Raw genomic sequence first — 14,606 nt, forward strand, 5'->3', positions numbered from 1 at the left:
AGTCGTTCTATTGACGTTTTCCATTCCAAACCAAAACTGACGTTAAAAAAGAAGACGTCACATTGCTAAAAAAATGTTTGAAGAGTCCGCGCAAACTATCAAACATAAAAACCTCAAATCAATGTCAATTGAATTCTCTACCTGGTCAGGAAGTCCCGGCTAAAAGGTTGAAGTTCATTTTGTTTTGGTCACGTGATCGAAACGCATGGGTAGATTTTCGGCGGAGGCGAGTCTGCTACCTTAGGACTGTTCAAAAAAGTAAACATTACCTTTTGTTTTTTCATGGAAACAAGATGGCTGAGCACCTTGGAACTGAAATCTTTGAAGAAATGGTTGAATCTGATACAGAATTTGACGTACTGGACCCCAATGAGGATATTTCTGCATTCTTTGAGGTTTTAGATGAGGATCTCGAATTGGGTGAGGTTGTCGTGGGCATGGTCGAAGAAGTCTCCACTAGTGAAGCTTCTTCAGAAGAGAAGGGGGAATCATCAAAAGAAGAAACACCTTTACAAAGTTCTAATTTCAAAATATCTGAGCAGAAGTCAGTTAATAAGATCTTTCTGATGGACCGGTTATGCTGTTTGTAAACATTGTGGTCATCAGGCAAATACCAACCATATACCCTCACTGTGAAATCAAGAGATGAGTTTATAATGATTTCAAGTTTTGGTATTGAAAACTTGGAATCCTCAAGCTCATAAGTGAGAAAGCATTGCTCACCAGTGAAAACAACCTTCCAATTAGAAAGTTTCCACTTCGAACATTGACTCTTGAAATCCTCATAAGTTTCAAATACAACAACCTCAACATCAGTTTCTTCTTCAACCACTGGTACAACCGGAGTTGGGTCTGCAACAGGTGGTGGAGGCACACGAACAAGTACCCTTCGAGGAGTAGTTACACTTTTTTCATGAGATTTCTCAGGAAGATTGATCGTAGGCAAGGCATTTAACTTTGGTTTTCTCACTCCACTTAATGTAAACTCAAAGTCAGAATCTTTGTAATGCTTCCCACATATCCAAACTTTAGATCTCTCAATTCTCTTTTTTAAATCACTGTCAATAACACGATATATTTTTATCACATCCACCAAATTTTTCTTCCACTCAGCATCAATCGGCCTAGAAGGCAGCTTGAACAACCCTACTCCTTTATATTGGGGAGAACCACGATAGACAGGACAGCCAGGGAAGACACATCCATTTCCATTCACCTTCACCATTTTTTTCTATTTGAAAGAAAATTGTTTGTTTTGATATTTGGAAAAAAAATGTTTTGTTTTGGTTGTTGTTTGGGTGACTAATTATTTTCGTCCGAAAGTATGTTAATAAATTATAATAATTGAAATAATTACAAGTTTCAGTCCTAAAGTAGCACCTTCGCCTCCTCCTTCTCCGCCGACTTTTACCCATGCGTTTTGATCACGTGACCAAAATAGAAAAAATCTCAACCTCGGGTCTCGCGCAAACCCGACTTCCTGACCATGTATTTCTTCAATTGACAATGCTCAAATGTTTGAAGAGCCATGTTTTACGGTTTGCTCCCAGCTTAACGCTTGCCAACTATGTTTGCTTAAAGTCTTAGTTTTATTAGTTTCATTCCAAACCTAACTCAAGGCTTTTTCCTGATATGATTATTATCATCTTCGTTTCGACTTATTTCTTTGGTTTGTGAGTACGAAAAAACGACTGCCCTACAGTCTACTCTGAAACTGGAAAGCTCCTTAACTAGAACAAGTCTTACAAACCAGCCGGGGGTGGCATTCAAGATAAATGACCTACCGTACGTGTGGCCCTTCATGGTCCTTTTTTCAAGCTTCCCAAAGTGAACTGTAAGGGTCGAAATAGGCAAAAATGAAAACAATTGCTGTGTAAGGGTGTAAAATTAGGAAAATCTGACCATATTTTGTCTTAAAATGGTCAAAATCTTTCAATAAAATGCCCCGTGAGGATCGATTTTTTCCATATTTACTCAAATTTGGTTGAATTCTATCTGTACTGTAAAGGTCCGCTTTCAAAAGCCTGATTTCGGGCCGCACGTACGGTCGTTTTTTAATCTCGTGCCCGATTTTTCCAGAAGCTGCCCATGATACACACGAATTTCCCACCAATTTTCCTGAACTTGATTTCAAAATTTTCGCGAATATTTGTTTGCCGAAGAATTTTTTCAACGACGAATTTTCTCTTGATGAGATATTTAAAATAGAATTCGAGATTGTTTAATTACTATTCCCGAAATGATTTTACTAAACATCGCTTTGTTTTGTTTTTCACAATTTATAGGCATCATACTTGAACTTGTGTCGAAAGGATTAAAAGAATGTTGTCGTAACAATATTACGAGTCATTACGAAGAAAAATATATCGATATTACGAGACTCGTGGAAGCTTCGGTGAACAGCTCTTTAGATCTTGTGTTACCGATTCGAACGAATGTTGGAAAAGAACTTTTCATTGCATTTCCGTTTGTTGGGTTAGGTGCGTAAAGATAATTTTGTGTAACGGTTCGTTCTAGAGTATCCATGGTGCTCCTTTTTTTGGGTAATGCTGTCAGGCAATAGTTCTGCTTGATGCCCGTTTAAGATTTTTTCGAGATTTTTCTGTTTTATAATATTCCACTCCTAATTATATTTTCAACTAGCACAAAACCAATATCTAATTCAAATTTTATCAAAAGCCTTTTTTGTCTCCACTGCAGATTTTATTGGGACAGACTTTATAAATGTGTATCTTAAAGACTAAATCTTAGTAAACTTGTATAGGCTTTTACGTTGCAATATGAATATGTTGTCCCTTTTTCTGTGTGAGTAGTCGATCAGAATCAAACACATTAAACCCACAATCTTGCGCACCAAATGTGTATATTCGAATGCTCTTGCAAGTTGAGTGTAGCCCGGGGTCCACTTTAAAGCTTTTTATAGACTGGATGACGCGATTAAGTGGCCCGGTAGTATATGGTAATATGCTTTTGCTTAGGCGTCGTTGTTTTTGCCAGGTAAAAAGAGAATGAAGCAATGTTTTTATTTGAAAACAAGAGCCACAAAGATGTGGTTAAATATTTCCTCCAATAGCTCAGAGCATAGATTGTAGTCGCAGTCGAACCCCACAGATTATCCTAAAGCCCCAACTTAGTAACTTAAATTTATTAAAGCCTTTATATTAAGCAATATCCGATGCAAAACAAAATTTAACATATTCCTGCTAAAAATTGTCTTTATTTCATAGACATGTTCACAGATGATATAAGTCTAAAAACTTGTTAAAAAATTGCATGCATTTACACCATCTACGTATTCTTTAGAATTATGTGTGATAATGTGTTGGCAAATGATAACCATTTTGACACAAAGAAAAATGTATTTTATTCAACTAATATTGTTTTTTACCTTCATTAAGGAAATAAAATCTTAGACAAAATCTTTTGCAAGTTGATATTATTCTAAGACTCATCTGAGTAAGAAAGTGCCAAAATATCTGAGACTGTCTACTAAGGGACTAATATGGAAATATGCAATATGAATTTGGGAGATATCGAAATATGTTGTACACATTAGTTTCATATGAAAAACTTCCTTGTCATCCAATATTTTAAACCACCATATTATACCATCCACAAGTAAAAAGTTACTTAAAAATGGATCTCCTTCTTTACAGATTTTAGATTTCCAGTGCATAACATCTGTTACATTAGTATTTATGTGATAATATACCAAATTGTCAACCTTGAAATTGTCAACATTTAGTTACAGTATTTTGCTGAATATTTACAACACTTTCCAGCAAACTTTTTTGTGAAATTTTTGTCTTGATAAACTAAACTCCATGACATTTTATCATTGACCATTAAATCACATCTTGGAACAATAGAGTTCCTTGGTTTAATTTTGCAATAATGTTTATCTTTGTTCATATTCTCATTGTGTGCAACATTATCATTACATCATTGCCAGCAAGTACATTGTATTTGTCAGCTTTAGAGGTCGTCAAACTTTGTTGAATTTGTAATCCTGGCACCTGAATGTGGAAAGGAAAGAAAATTCAAAAATTTCATAATGGGAAATAATCTCTTTACAGTAATCAATGCCAAATGTGTGGTCATTCGCTGAAATCTCCCAAAAAAAAGGCTTTAAAAGGGTGGGACTCTGCTTGATGGTTTGACTTTGAGCTATGTTTGCCATGCATATAAACTGAGCCATTAAAGAAGTTTACGGGAACGTACAATAAGGTTCACGGGGAACATACAATAAGGTTCACGGGGAACATACAATAAGGTTCACGGGGAACATACAAATACAGGGGGGAACCATACAATAAACAGGGAACGTTCAATCGGTACAAGGGGAAACGTACAATAAGGTACAAGGGGAACGTACAATAAGGTACAAGGGGAACGTACAATAAGGTACAAGGGGAACGTACAATAAGGTACACAGGGTACGTCCACTAAGGTACACGGGACCGTACAATAAGTACACGGGAACGTACAATAAGGTTCACGGGGAAACCAATACGGTAAGGCAATACAAAGGTTCACGGGGAACATACAATAGGTTCACGGTCCCGGGGAACCTACCATAAGGTTCACGGGGAACATACCAATAAGGTTCACGGGGGGAACAACATACAATAAGGTTCACAGGGTACAAGGGAACGTACAATACAAGGGGTAGGTACAAGGGAACGTACAATAAGGTACAAGGGGAACGTACAATAAGGTACAAGGGGAACGTACAATAAGGTACACGAGGAACGTACAATAAGGTACACGAGGAACGTACAATAAGGTACACTGGGAACGTACAATAAGTTCACGGGGAACATACAATAAGGTATACTGGGAACGTACAGTAAGGTTCACAGGGAACATACAATAAGCTTACTACTTACTTACTGCACGGTTTAACGTCCGTTGTTCCCAGCAGCTGGGGTTGGACGCAATAAGGTTCACGGGAAACATACAATAAGGTATACTGGGAACGTACAATAAGGTACGCTGGTAACATACAATAAGGTAGACGGGAACATAAAATAAGGTTCACGGGGAACGCACAATAAGGTACACAGGGAACCTACAGGGAACCTACAATAAGGTATATACACAGGGAACATACAATAAGGTACTGGGGAACGTACAATAAGGTACATGGGGTACGTACAATAATGTATACGGGGAACGGCACAATAAGGTACCCAGAAACACACAAAAAGGACAAACGGAGAGCGTACAAAAGGTACCTTGAAAGCATTCAAAAAGGACCATGGGAAGTGTACAAAAAGGACCACACAAAACGTACCAGGACCATGCCGACGCACCGGACTTAACGAACACCGGACTTATTTTGTCCGGTGTAGCGAAAGGATACTTTTTGCCACCGGACAAATACACCAGTCAGTACGGTGCGTCGGCAGGGTTCCTAACGTACCAAAGGATCCCAGAGAGCGCACACAAAAGATACAAGGGAGGGGAGAGCATACAAAAAGGTAAACGGGAGTAAAAGCATCTATTATGATGATCTAGTTTTCTTTTTAGCATCTGGCATCAAGGCTAAAAATGGGGCACTGAGAAGAGTGCAAGCTTTTCCAAGTTTTGACCATTAATATCTAGACAATATATACATGATGGAAATCAGAAAGAAAGAAATTTATGCTCACCTTCTTCTCAAGTCAAGATAGGAATGGATTGGATTTCCATGTGTTTCAGCTTCTTTCTCCACCCTTCTTCTTCTCCTTATGGGAAAAATAAATTCAGCACACACGAGAGAAACTCAGGCAGTCCTCTGAGCTTTACACACAATCATTTGTTTTATGAAAAGCCCAAAAAGCTGGTAAAAACCCCTGCCATATTTTGATAGAAGGATACTATTTTCTTCCCCGCTAAATCTTCGCGACTATTTTTAGTCACGTGACTGAAGAGCCTAGTCATAATGTGCAGCACGAATAAAGAAAACATTAACATCGAAAATGGAAGAAAAGACGGAAAAAGGCCGTTTTAACAAATATTCCCCTATAGTATAGACTGGAGTCGTTTATAATGCATGTAATACTAATAATAAACACAAATAATAATGATACGGGATTTAGTTTGTATAAACGACTGGAAGAATCCGGTGTTCCAGCCTTATAGATACCGGGCCTAGCTACGCAGAAACTTGCGTAGCGAAAAAACAATTTATCAAGCAACAACAAACTCTCAAAATAAAATCAACTCAAATGAAACATTTTTAACACACAAATCCACACACATTTTATTTTCAAGAACTTTTTTTGAGCGGGAAAAAATTTTAATTGCGATATTGACACTTTTTTTTTTGTTTGGAGTTAGTGCACAAAGGTTTCTAGACGACTAAAATTTACTTTTTTGCTTTATTTGTTTATTTCTAATATGTCTGAATTAGTCGTCTAGCTTGCTAGACTACCTATAGTAGGGAAATATTTAAAAAGGGTTCAAAATCTGTTATTGATGTTTGTTTCTCATTTTTCAACTTCAAGTAGCTTTTTTGTTATTTGGGTTTTAAACATTTTTTTTAAACTTAAAGATTCTCATTGTGTAAAATTAATGTCTAAGAATTTCTTTTCTTTCCAGTGGAGTCACCAGGCGCAGTATTTTACAATTTGAATCGTCAAGAAACACGCAAAGCCGTTGTTAACATGATAATGGCTAGTCTACCAGCGGTCGCTCTTCTTCTGGTATGGGTCTGTGTTTTTGGTGTGTTGTTTTGGATCTGTGATATCATACCACAGCGCGCCATCTTGAACAGATCTTTTCGAGTGAAATGTGGTGAGATTTGGGATTCAGTCTGGTGGTCTTTTGTTACTCTGGCTACTGTTGGGTAAGTATTTAGTCGTCATATCTTAGTTCGTTTCGAGCGTAAAACTCCTAAAGCTAAGCGATTGAGAATGAAAACGTTTTCATTTTTTATTCCTTATTTCTTTTTGCCATATCGTAAAAATGACAATAGATTTTTAATTCCAAACATATGTCTGGATTTATTTTCTGCGATGAACAAATTCGCGACAAACTTATTTTTTCCAGTGGACATAGTAAACCCTGGAGCTGTCTAATGTGTAGACTATAATATAATTAATCTTCGTTTTGTTTGTTTTTGTTTTCTTAGATACGGCGACGTAGTACCGACTCGTATACCAGGTCGTATTTTATGTTATATTTGGCTGATGTTCAGTAATGTTGCAATTGCTTGTTTCTCGGCTACCGTAACTTCCATATTAATTGCAGAATGTTTCAATTCCGAACTCACGATAGAAGGCTCAAAAGTATGTTTAATTTTATGTCGACTCTCGGTTATTCGACTTTTCTATTATTCGAATCTTTCTATAATTCGAACCTATTCTTAGTTCCCGTCAATGAGAAACCCTTTTAAAATACTCTCTATAGTTTGAATTTCTCTGTTATTCGAACAAATAAGATACCCCGTTCTAGTTCGAATCTTTGTTCAAAATCTTCAATTTTATAGATCCTTTAACCTGCGAAAGAGTTTGTAATTCACAACATAATTTTTTTTGGTGAGAGAATTTAACGTGTTGAAAGGCTATTCAAGGGAATGTATTTTGGCTAAGAGTATTAGTTTGATAAACATTAGCAAAATAACCCCTAATTTTTGTCTAAAACACTTATTTTTAGGCAGAAAAGAACCGATTTCCCCTACCATTCGCCAAAATTAGTTCCCGCCAAAATGAAAAAATATGCTGCCTCACTTTTGAATTTTGCTGCTCGCTAAAATTAGTTCAATTATGGTAAAATTAACCGTTATTGACTTTTCTCTATTTATTATAGATTGGCGTAGTCAATGGTTCCAGAGAACACAGTTTTGTTCTGAAAAGTGCTGGCTTACCTATAGGTATACTTACTGATGGTGAATATTTGATTCAATTTGAAGAAAATGTAACTTCTTAGATTGTTTATTTCAAAGATAGTAGTGGAATATGTCTGGCTACTAAAATGGATCTGTGTATCTTAGCTCATTCATTTTAGTCTTATGTGATTATTGTTTCACCTTGAATAAATTTTTTTTGTATTTTACAGCTTACAAATCCATCACCGACCTTTTAGACGTTCTCCATGTTAACACGGTTGATTTAGACGGGATACTTATCGATCTATACACGGCTAGTTATCACATTCATGATTTACATACCTTCCGTATACAGAAGATTTTTGAGGACGTCAGTACGTATGGTGTTGTGTTCCGAACACGTATGGTTCACATACGGCCTGTTACATTTTGGATAATACAGAGATCGTTATATGGGATTAAGAGATTTCCTTTCCGAAAGGTAAGCCAAGATTTTCAATTCACCGCTTCTCACAGCCCCTGTGGAACTTCTTCCCGCAATGGGGATGAAAATTTCTATCGAAATCCCAATTGGGATAGCAATTCTATCGCTCCCATGCCAAGAATCTAGTGGGAATTGTTTTGGAGTGAGCTGAAATTGAGCCTAATTTTCCGGGTGGGTAGGGTGTTCCACCGGGTCTGTGACACTATTGTTGAAGACTTTTTTTGTAAACCCCTTTGCGTAATGGGCGCAAATAGTTTTTTCGTTGAGGAGTTGGCATGTTCATTTTACGGTGACCCCTCTTTGAATTTTAGTTAAATTTCGATTTCCTGGGCCTTTTGTCAAAATATTTTTTTTGGAATTGCCCAAAAAGGACAACCGCTTTTTTGCTGGTTTGGCCAGTTATCATTTAAAATGGACGTCTTTTATTTTAACAGAATCATCAAAAAAGGTATATGTTTAACTTTCCATTTGCAATGAAAATTCGGGTAGAAACCACTTAAGTTAAGATGCAGACGGGAGAAGTAAGTGTTGGAGCGGAGTTAGATTACATTATTTGTGTGGCTCACGTAGGCAGCTCGAATATCAATTCTTGTTTTGGGGATAAATTTTGAGTCCCGATAAATAGCAAGATTAGTATAAAAAGTGAGTGAAAATCAGGTACTGAAAACATACTTCAGGGAGGGAGGGAAGAGTAAAAAAATACATTTCCTGTCAGCTTTTCAGTTAGAGCGTCGATGAAACAGGTTGCGATAGCCATTATGAACATGGACGTTCACTTGGTTATTAGCAAAAGAACTCAGTTGGCAGAGGGGGGGCACATTCAGCATTCCAATAAACTGGGCTTATATCAAAATATAAAATTGTTAAAACCGCGCTTTGCTGAGGCTCAGTTGTCATTATTTTGTCGTGATGTTTTAGGCTTTAAAATGTTCTTGATTTACTTAATTTATTCACTTATACTTATATGATGACTGGCTTCTCACATTATGCTGAATGCCCGGTTCTGTATCGAGTGGTCTGGTAGTGGTTTCGTTAGTACCGTCTTATCCATTGAGTTTGAAGGCCCGAAGTGGCTAGAGTGGAACCTTCAACCTTTCTCAAGAAAGAAAAGTGCAGGCTTAAAATTTGCCCCTCATTAAAAAAATTTTGTTTGAAAAACACACTGGTCACGTGTTTAGGATGGGAAATAAGTGCCATCCTTTTCCATCCGGGAGTTTCGGATCTAGCCCCTTCGAGGCTTTGAAATCAATGGTGTTACCCCTATAATATAATGTTCTTATAAAAGCTTCCTCCTAGGAAAACATCGTACAACTAGTTATTTGTTATCATTGCAGTCAGACGTGACAACATCTTCATCGGAGGAGTCCTCTCAGCAACTCTTATCACCAAACATCAGAGAAATACGGAAAAGTTTTATCGCCATCTCAGGTCTTCTTCTTATCTTATGTTTAATTGGTATCGCCACTGAAAGGTTTCGTATGCAGTCTGCCGCAAAGAAATATAAACAAAGCAATGGTACGTACGATTCAAGGGGGTGTAATAGGTTTGTGGAGTTACGGGTCTGTCTGAAACAAAAGTTCGAAAATCGACCATTTGAGTGACTGAATTTCACGTCAAAAAGAAATTTAAATAATATTATTTTCAAAAAATGCGCGAACTTCGATGCCATTACTACAATCAACAACAACAAACAAATTTTGATGGTAATTGATTCTTGAATAATTCATAAAAAAATTAAGATGACATTATGAATAAAACTTTTGACATCGCCAAAATTAAAAAAAAAATCTATAGATATTTAAAAATCGTTAATTTACGTCGCCAGTCAAAATTTGGTGTTGATTGCGCATTAATAGAATTGAAGTAATCGTCGCTTTTTAATAATGACGTTATTTGAATCTTACATTATGACGTCTTTTTCGATGTACTTCATTTATGACGTTATAACGTCAAAATCAGTTTTTTAGCCGATATAATTAAGATTGGCTTAATTTAGATTTGGATCCAGCACTTTTATGAAATTTTCTCGTTCGCTAATACGCTTCTATTGAACTATATGCGAGAGTTAAGGAATAATGGGAAGTGGGGAGCGGTGGTAAAAAACACGAAATATGTTTGGGACTTGCCTTACTTACCCAAGAAGTTGATTTTCTCCTTCGCCACGCATCAATTTTAATTACCATAAGATTGATATTCATTAAAAATATATTAAATCTTCGTTTTTCAGATCCACTGGAGAATTTTGTTCTACTACAAACAATGAAATTCAATTATAAAGAACGTTTAAACCAAGTTTCTGGTGAACTATTAAATGACATTGATGAACTAAAATTATTAATCAACAAAGCATTAGATACTAAGAATAATTCCAATTTCCCGGTTAATACGATGTTTCGTGCAAATCATAAGGAGAATGGTGACGTTATTGAAACGTATTAGCAGTGTAAATTTCAAACTAAAAAAGATGGAGTTTGATGGTGTGTTATATGGATATCAAAACACTGCTACAAATTACATTCGAAGGATTGGGAGTGCTCAGTATACACCTATCAACCACAGATATCATTGTTCGTTATACGTTAGATAGGCTAACTGCTGAGTGGGAAGTGTGCCCAGTTTTGAAGTAGACTAGTTCGCCATGATGCTTTATAATTTGACTTAGCTTTCGGAACGTTCGTATTTCAAAACATTCGAATTGCGCTGTTGACGACCATAATTGAAAACAAGATGGCGGACTAGTCAGCTCTAAAACTTGACACGCTTCCTTTTATATGGAAAGCTCAATCCAGTCAAGTAGTTAGAGATAAGTGCTACTAACCCTCAAAGAGATTACAAGGAGGGTATGGTTTGAAACTATATTGGTATCGTGATCTGTTGCCCAGTGTTGACGTGATTGCATCAAATATCTGAAATCCTTGAAATGACAGCACTCTTATAGACACATTTAACGTCAGTCAACTTGGGAAACTCTAGGCTCTCGAATGACTTGTTTAAGGTATCATTTGTAACCCTATGACGAACGATTTAATATCGGATGTTTTTAATCTATAAAATAGCACTGGCAAAACAAGACGTATTCGATTCGAATGAGAAAGGAATTGAAACTTTATACATGACACCACAACTAACACTTACAAGCAACAATACTTTCTTTAGAAATGGAATGGTTTATACTTTACAGACACTATATTTGGCGATGTGGCAATGCCCTCGGATTAGAATACCATCTAACACACAATGTCACTTCAACGTCAATGGGACTCGCAGTGACGTGTAGTTAGCACATTGACGCATATTATCTCGAACTTGACGACAGAGGACTGTATCCGCTTTAAAATATTTTAAGATACTTAATGTTTTCGTCAATTTTGGACAAATTATTAAATCATTTCCGAGTTTTTAAAATAGACAATTTATTATTCCTGAACGGATATACAGTAAAACCTCTGATTAACGGACACTCTAAAGGCGGACACCTCTGATTAGGGGACAATTATATTTTCCCTGACTATTTCCTAGTCAAATCCTCATAAAAAAATTCTAAAAGGCGGACACCTCTAATTAGCGGACAAAGTTTTTTGCACTAATTAGCATAAACACCGCTTTTTTCGCTCTAATTAGCGGACATCGACTGTCAAACTGTTCACAGACTTTAAAAGATTGGACAGGATTATTTATCCAAACTATTTATTTCTTAAACATTCAAAGTTGCATTTAACCTCTTAACAGTTACCGTGAAAAGCACAGCTCAAAATCATATATTTACGCTGTGCCGACGAATCGAGATTCTATTCATCGCGCAATCAGCGAAGACAAAAGTAACCATGACGACCATCCAAGATCTTGGATGAGCGTCATAGTCGATATTTTTATTCCCGTCGTTGAAAACACAACTTACAAAAAGTCATCAATGCTTTGTAAAAAGAGTCAGTGATAGAGAATCATAACATAAAGTCTGTCTATTATTTCGATTCAATTAAAGTGACATTTCCATAATTAAAAGTTTAGTAATTACTGTTATACATTTGGGGATCATGTAAAAGATTTCTTTCGAAATAAACTCATTTCAACTACACTTGAAGGTTTCTGGGGAATTTGTAAATTGTAAACTGCATACTGATACAGTCTGCTAGACATTAATATGGTAATATTTGCTCTTCATCTTTGATTTTTTCTACAGTGATTAGATTGACACATGCGCGATAAAATTTCTATTATTTATCTTCAGAGGTTACTATTTTCTTTGAAAACTTAACCTCTGATACTCAGGGTACTTAACAGTACCTTATACCAAAATTAGAGCACAGAATTGAAAAGTTTCCGAAAGGTGGATACTTCTAATTACCGGACACAAACCCCATTCCCTGATTCCCTGATGGTTTCCACTAATCGGAGGTTCCACTGTACTCGAACTTAATAAAATAATTGCCAAGCATTTTGGTTTTTCATTTGATTTCATATCCAATAGAGCATCTTTGGTTGTGGTAACTACACTCACCATTTTAAAGGTTTTATTTTTAAATAATAAGTGTTCCCGTTTCATATCATCAGACACATATTTCATATCAGGACAGTGTCTGCCTATTGTTATATTGTACTGATCAGTGGCGACCTGGCAGGGGGTGCAGGATATGCAGTGCACCACCCAGAAAGCCCTGAGAGGGGCGACAAAAAAGCTTTTCAAGGGGGCGCCAAAATTATTTTTGATGTTCAAAGGGCGATTTGGCGCCCTTCGACACGTTTATAGCGCATTCTTTTATAAGTGCAATGTTAAATTTTTTGCCTGCGGCGCTTTGTTTTATTTTACGCTCTTGCATCCTTTCTCTTGAATTTTTTCAAAACTACTATCAACATTAAATCGCGAAAAGTCAAAGCAAAAGAAGTTTTGTGTATCCACCAGGGGTTAAAGAGGATGCTCACTCCCAAAATGAGAGATTGCCAAAAAGATCGAAACTTGTTGATGCTCGCTGTGGTTTGTGTGGCCTTATGCTAACTAACTTCCTCCCTTTTTAGAAGATCTTTTAAGCTGTTTATGACCTTTTATTTGCCAACTTTCGAATTTTTGGGGCCTCTTTCAGCCATTGATCTTTAATGGAGAGTAAAGTAAAATTTCCATTTCAAGTCGAGTATCAACAGCTCATAATGTTTTTTATTTGAAGAGCTTTATTTTTGGTGCTAAATTGGTATAAATAAGTTGAAAATTGAAAAAAATTTTCAGAAAACTATGACATTTCAAATTATAACAAGGAAATAGATATCAAGGTATCATTACCACCAACTTTGTATAAATTAATGAATAAAAGTTTTTTAACTCAAAGATTCCGGGCGTTACTTTCAAGTAGTCACTGCTCTTACAGTTTTTTTACAGTATTTTCACTTAATGATTGAGGGGGCAAATAAGGACAAAAATACCAGGGACGCCAATTTCATAGTTTGCACCACCAAGAAATTAAGCCAGGTCACTAACTGGTGCTGATATAAGCAAAAAATGTTTTTCTTTTCCTCTTTCTGTTGTTAAATCTTGCTCCACATCCGTGTCAATTCAAAAAAGACCCTTTAAATTGAGTAAGCAAGTGGTATCGTACCACTCTTAAAAACCAAAACCTTCAAGTATTTTAGCAAATCTTCTCTACTACGGGCTGACTACGAGGTACTAAACTTGCGACGCTGACGAGCCGACACCAGAAAAACAAACGGTGTTCTTTTTACATAACTCTAAGCTTATTTCAGTCGGGTTCAACAGATTCGTATTCTGAGACCAGGATCTATTACACTTATATTACACATTGAAAAAATACGGTCTTCATCAACAGTCCTTCTTTCTTCCTAAAGGCGTGGCGTTTTAAATCCTCAAAGGTCTTCTTTCAAGCAACTCCCCGTGCCAATTTTTTTTTCTGTTAGCGGCCCAAGTCCTGATTTATCGGCCCAAGACCTGGGGAACTTTGCGATTTTTGAGACTTGCTTTCTCGGAAAAAGAGGATAAACGAACCGTTATAGCCCCATGGAAAAGTACTTCAATTTGATGATCTTCTAATGAAAGTGTTCTACTAGTTATTTAGAACTTTTTAGGCCGATATGTCAGGTCTGGGCCACTATAAATTCTAAAATCACGGCAAAAAAGCATAAGTCTCAAAAGTCGCAAAGTTTCCCAGGTCTTTGGCCGCTAAATCAGGGCTTGGGCCGCTTACGAAAAAAAAATTTGCCTCCCCGTGCGAGCGAAATTATTTAAATTTAAGAAAGTTTATTCTGCGGTGGTGCGCCTCCTTTCCATATTACAATAAGAATATCTTTAATTTGAGTCCCATGTGC

The 14,606-nt window shown here is 36.5% G+C and overlaps 1 protein-coding gene across 1 annotated transcript; it reads left to right on the forward strand.

Annotated features, from left to right (window-relative positions):
* The first annotated feature begins 293 nt into the window (after positions 1-293).
* LOC136817860 (uncharacterized) lies at positions 294-8,423 on the forward strand. Its single transcript, XM_067074193.1, has 7 exons — positions 294-582; positions 817-882; positions 2,286-2,480; positions 6,586-6,832; positions 7,118-7,274; positions 7,795-7,858; positions 8,044-8,423. The coding sequence occupies exons 1-7, from the start codon at positions 294-296 to the stop codon at positions 8,421-8,423; spliced, it is 1,398 nt and encodes a 465-aa protein (XP_066930294.1).
* The last annotated feature ends 6,183 nt before the right edge of the window (positions 8,424-14,606 follow it).

This window comes from Clytia hemisphaerica, unplaced genomic scaffold (genome assembly GCF_902728285.1).
Source record: "Clytia hemisphaerica strain Z4C2 unplaced genomic scaffold, Clytia hemisphaerica genome assembly, whole genome shotgun sequence".
NCBI classification, from domain to species: Eukaryota; Metazoa; Cnidaria; class Hydrozoa; order Leptothecata; family Clytiidae; genus Clytia; species Clytia hemisphaerica.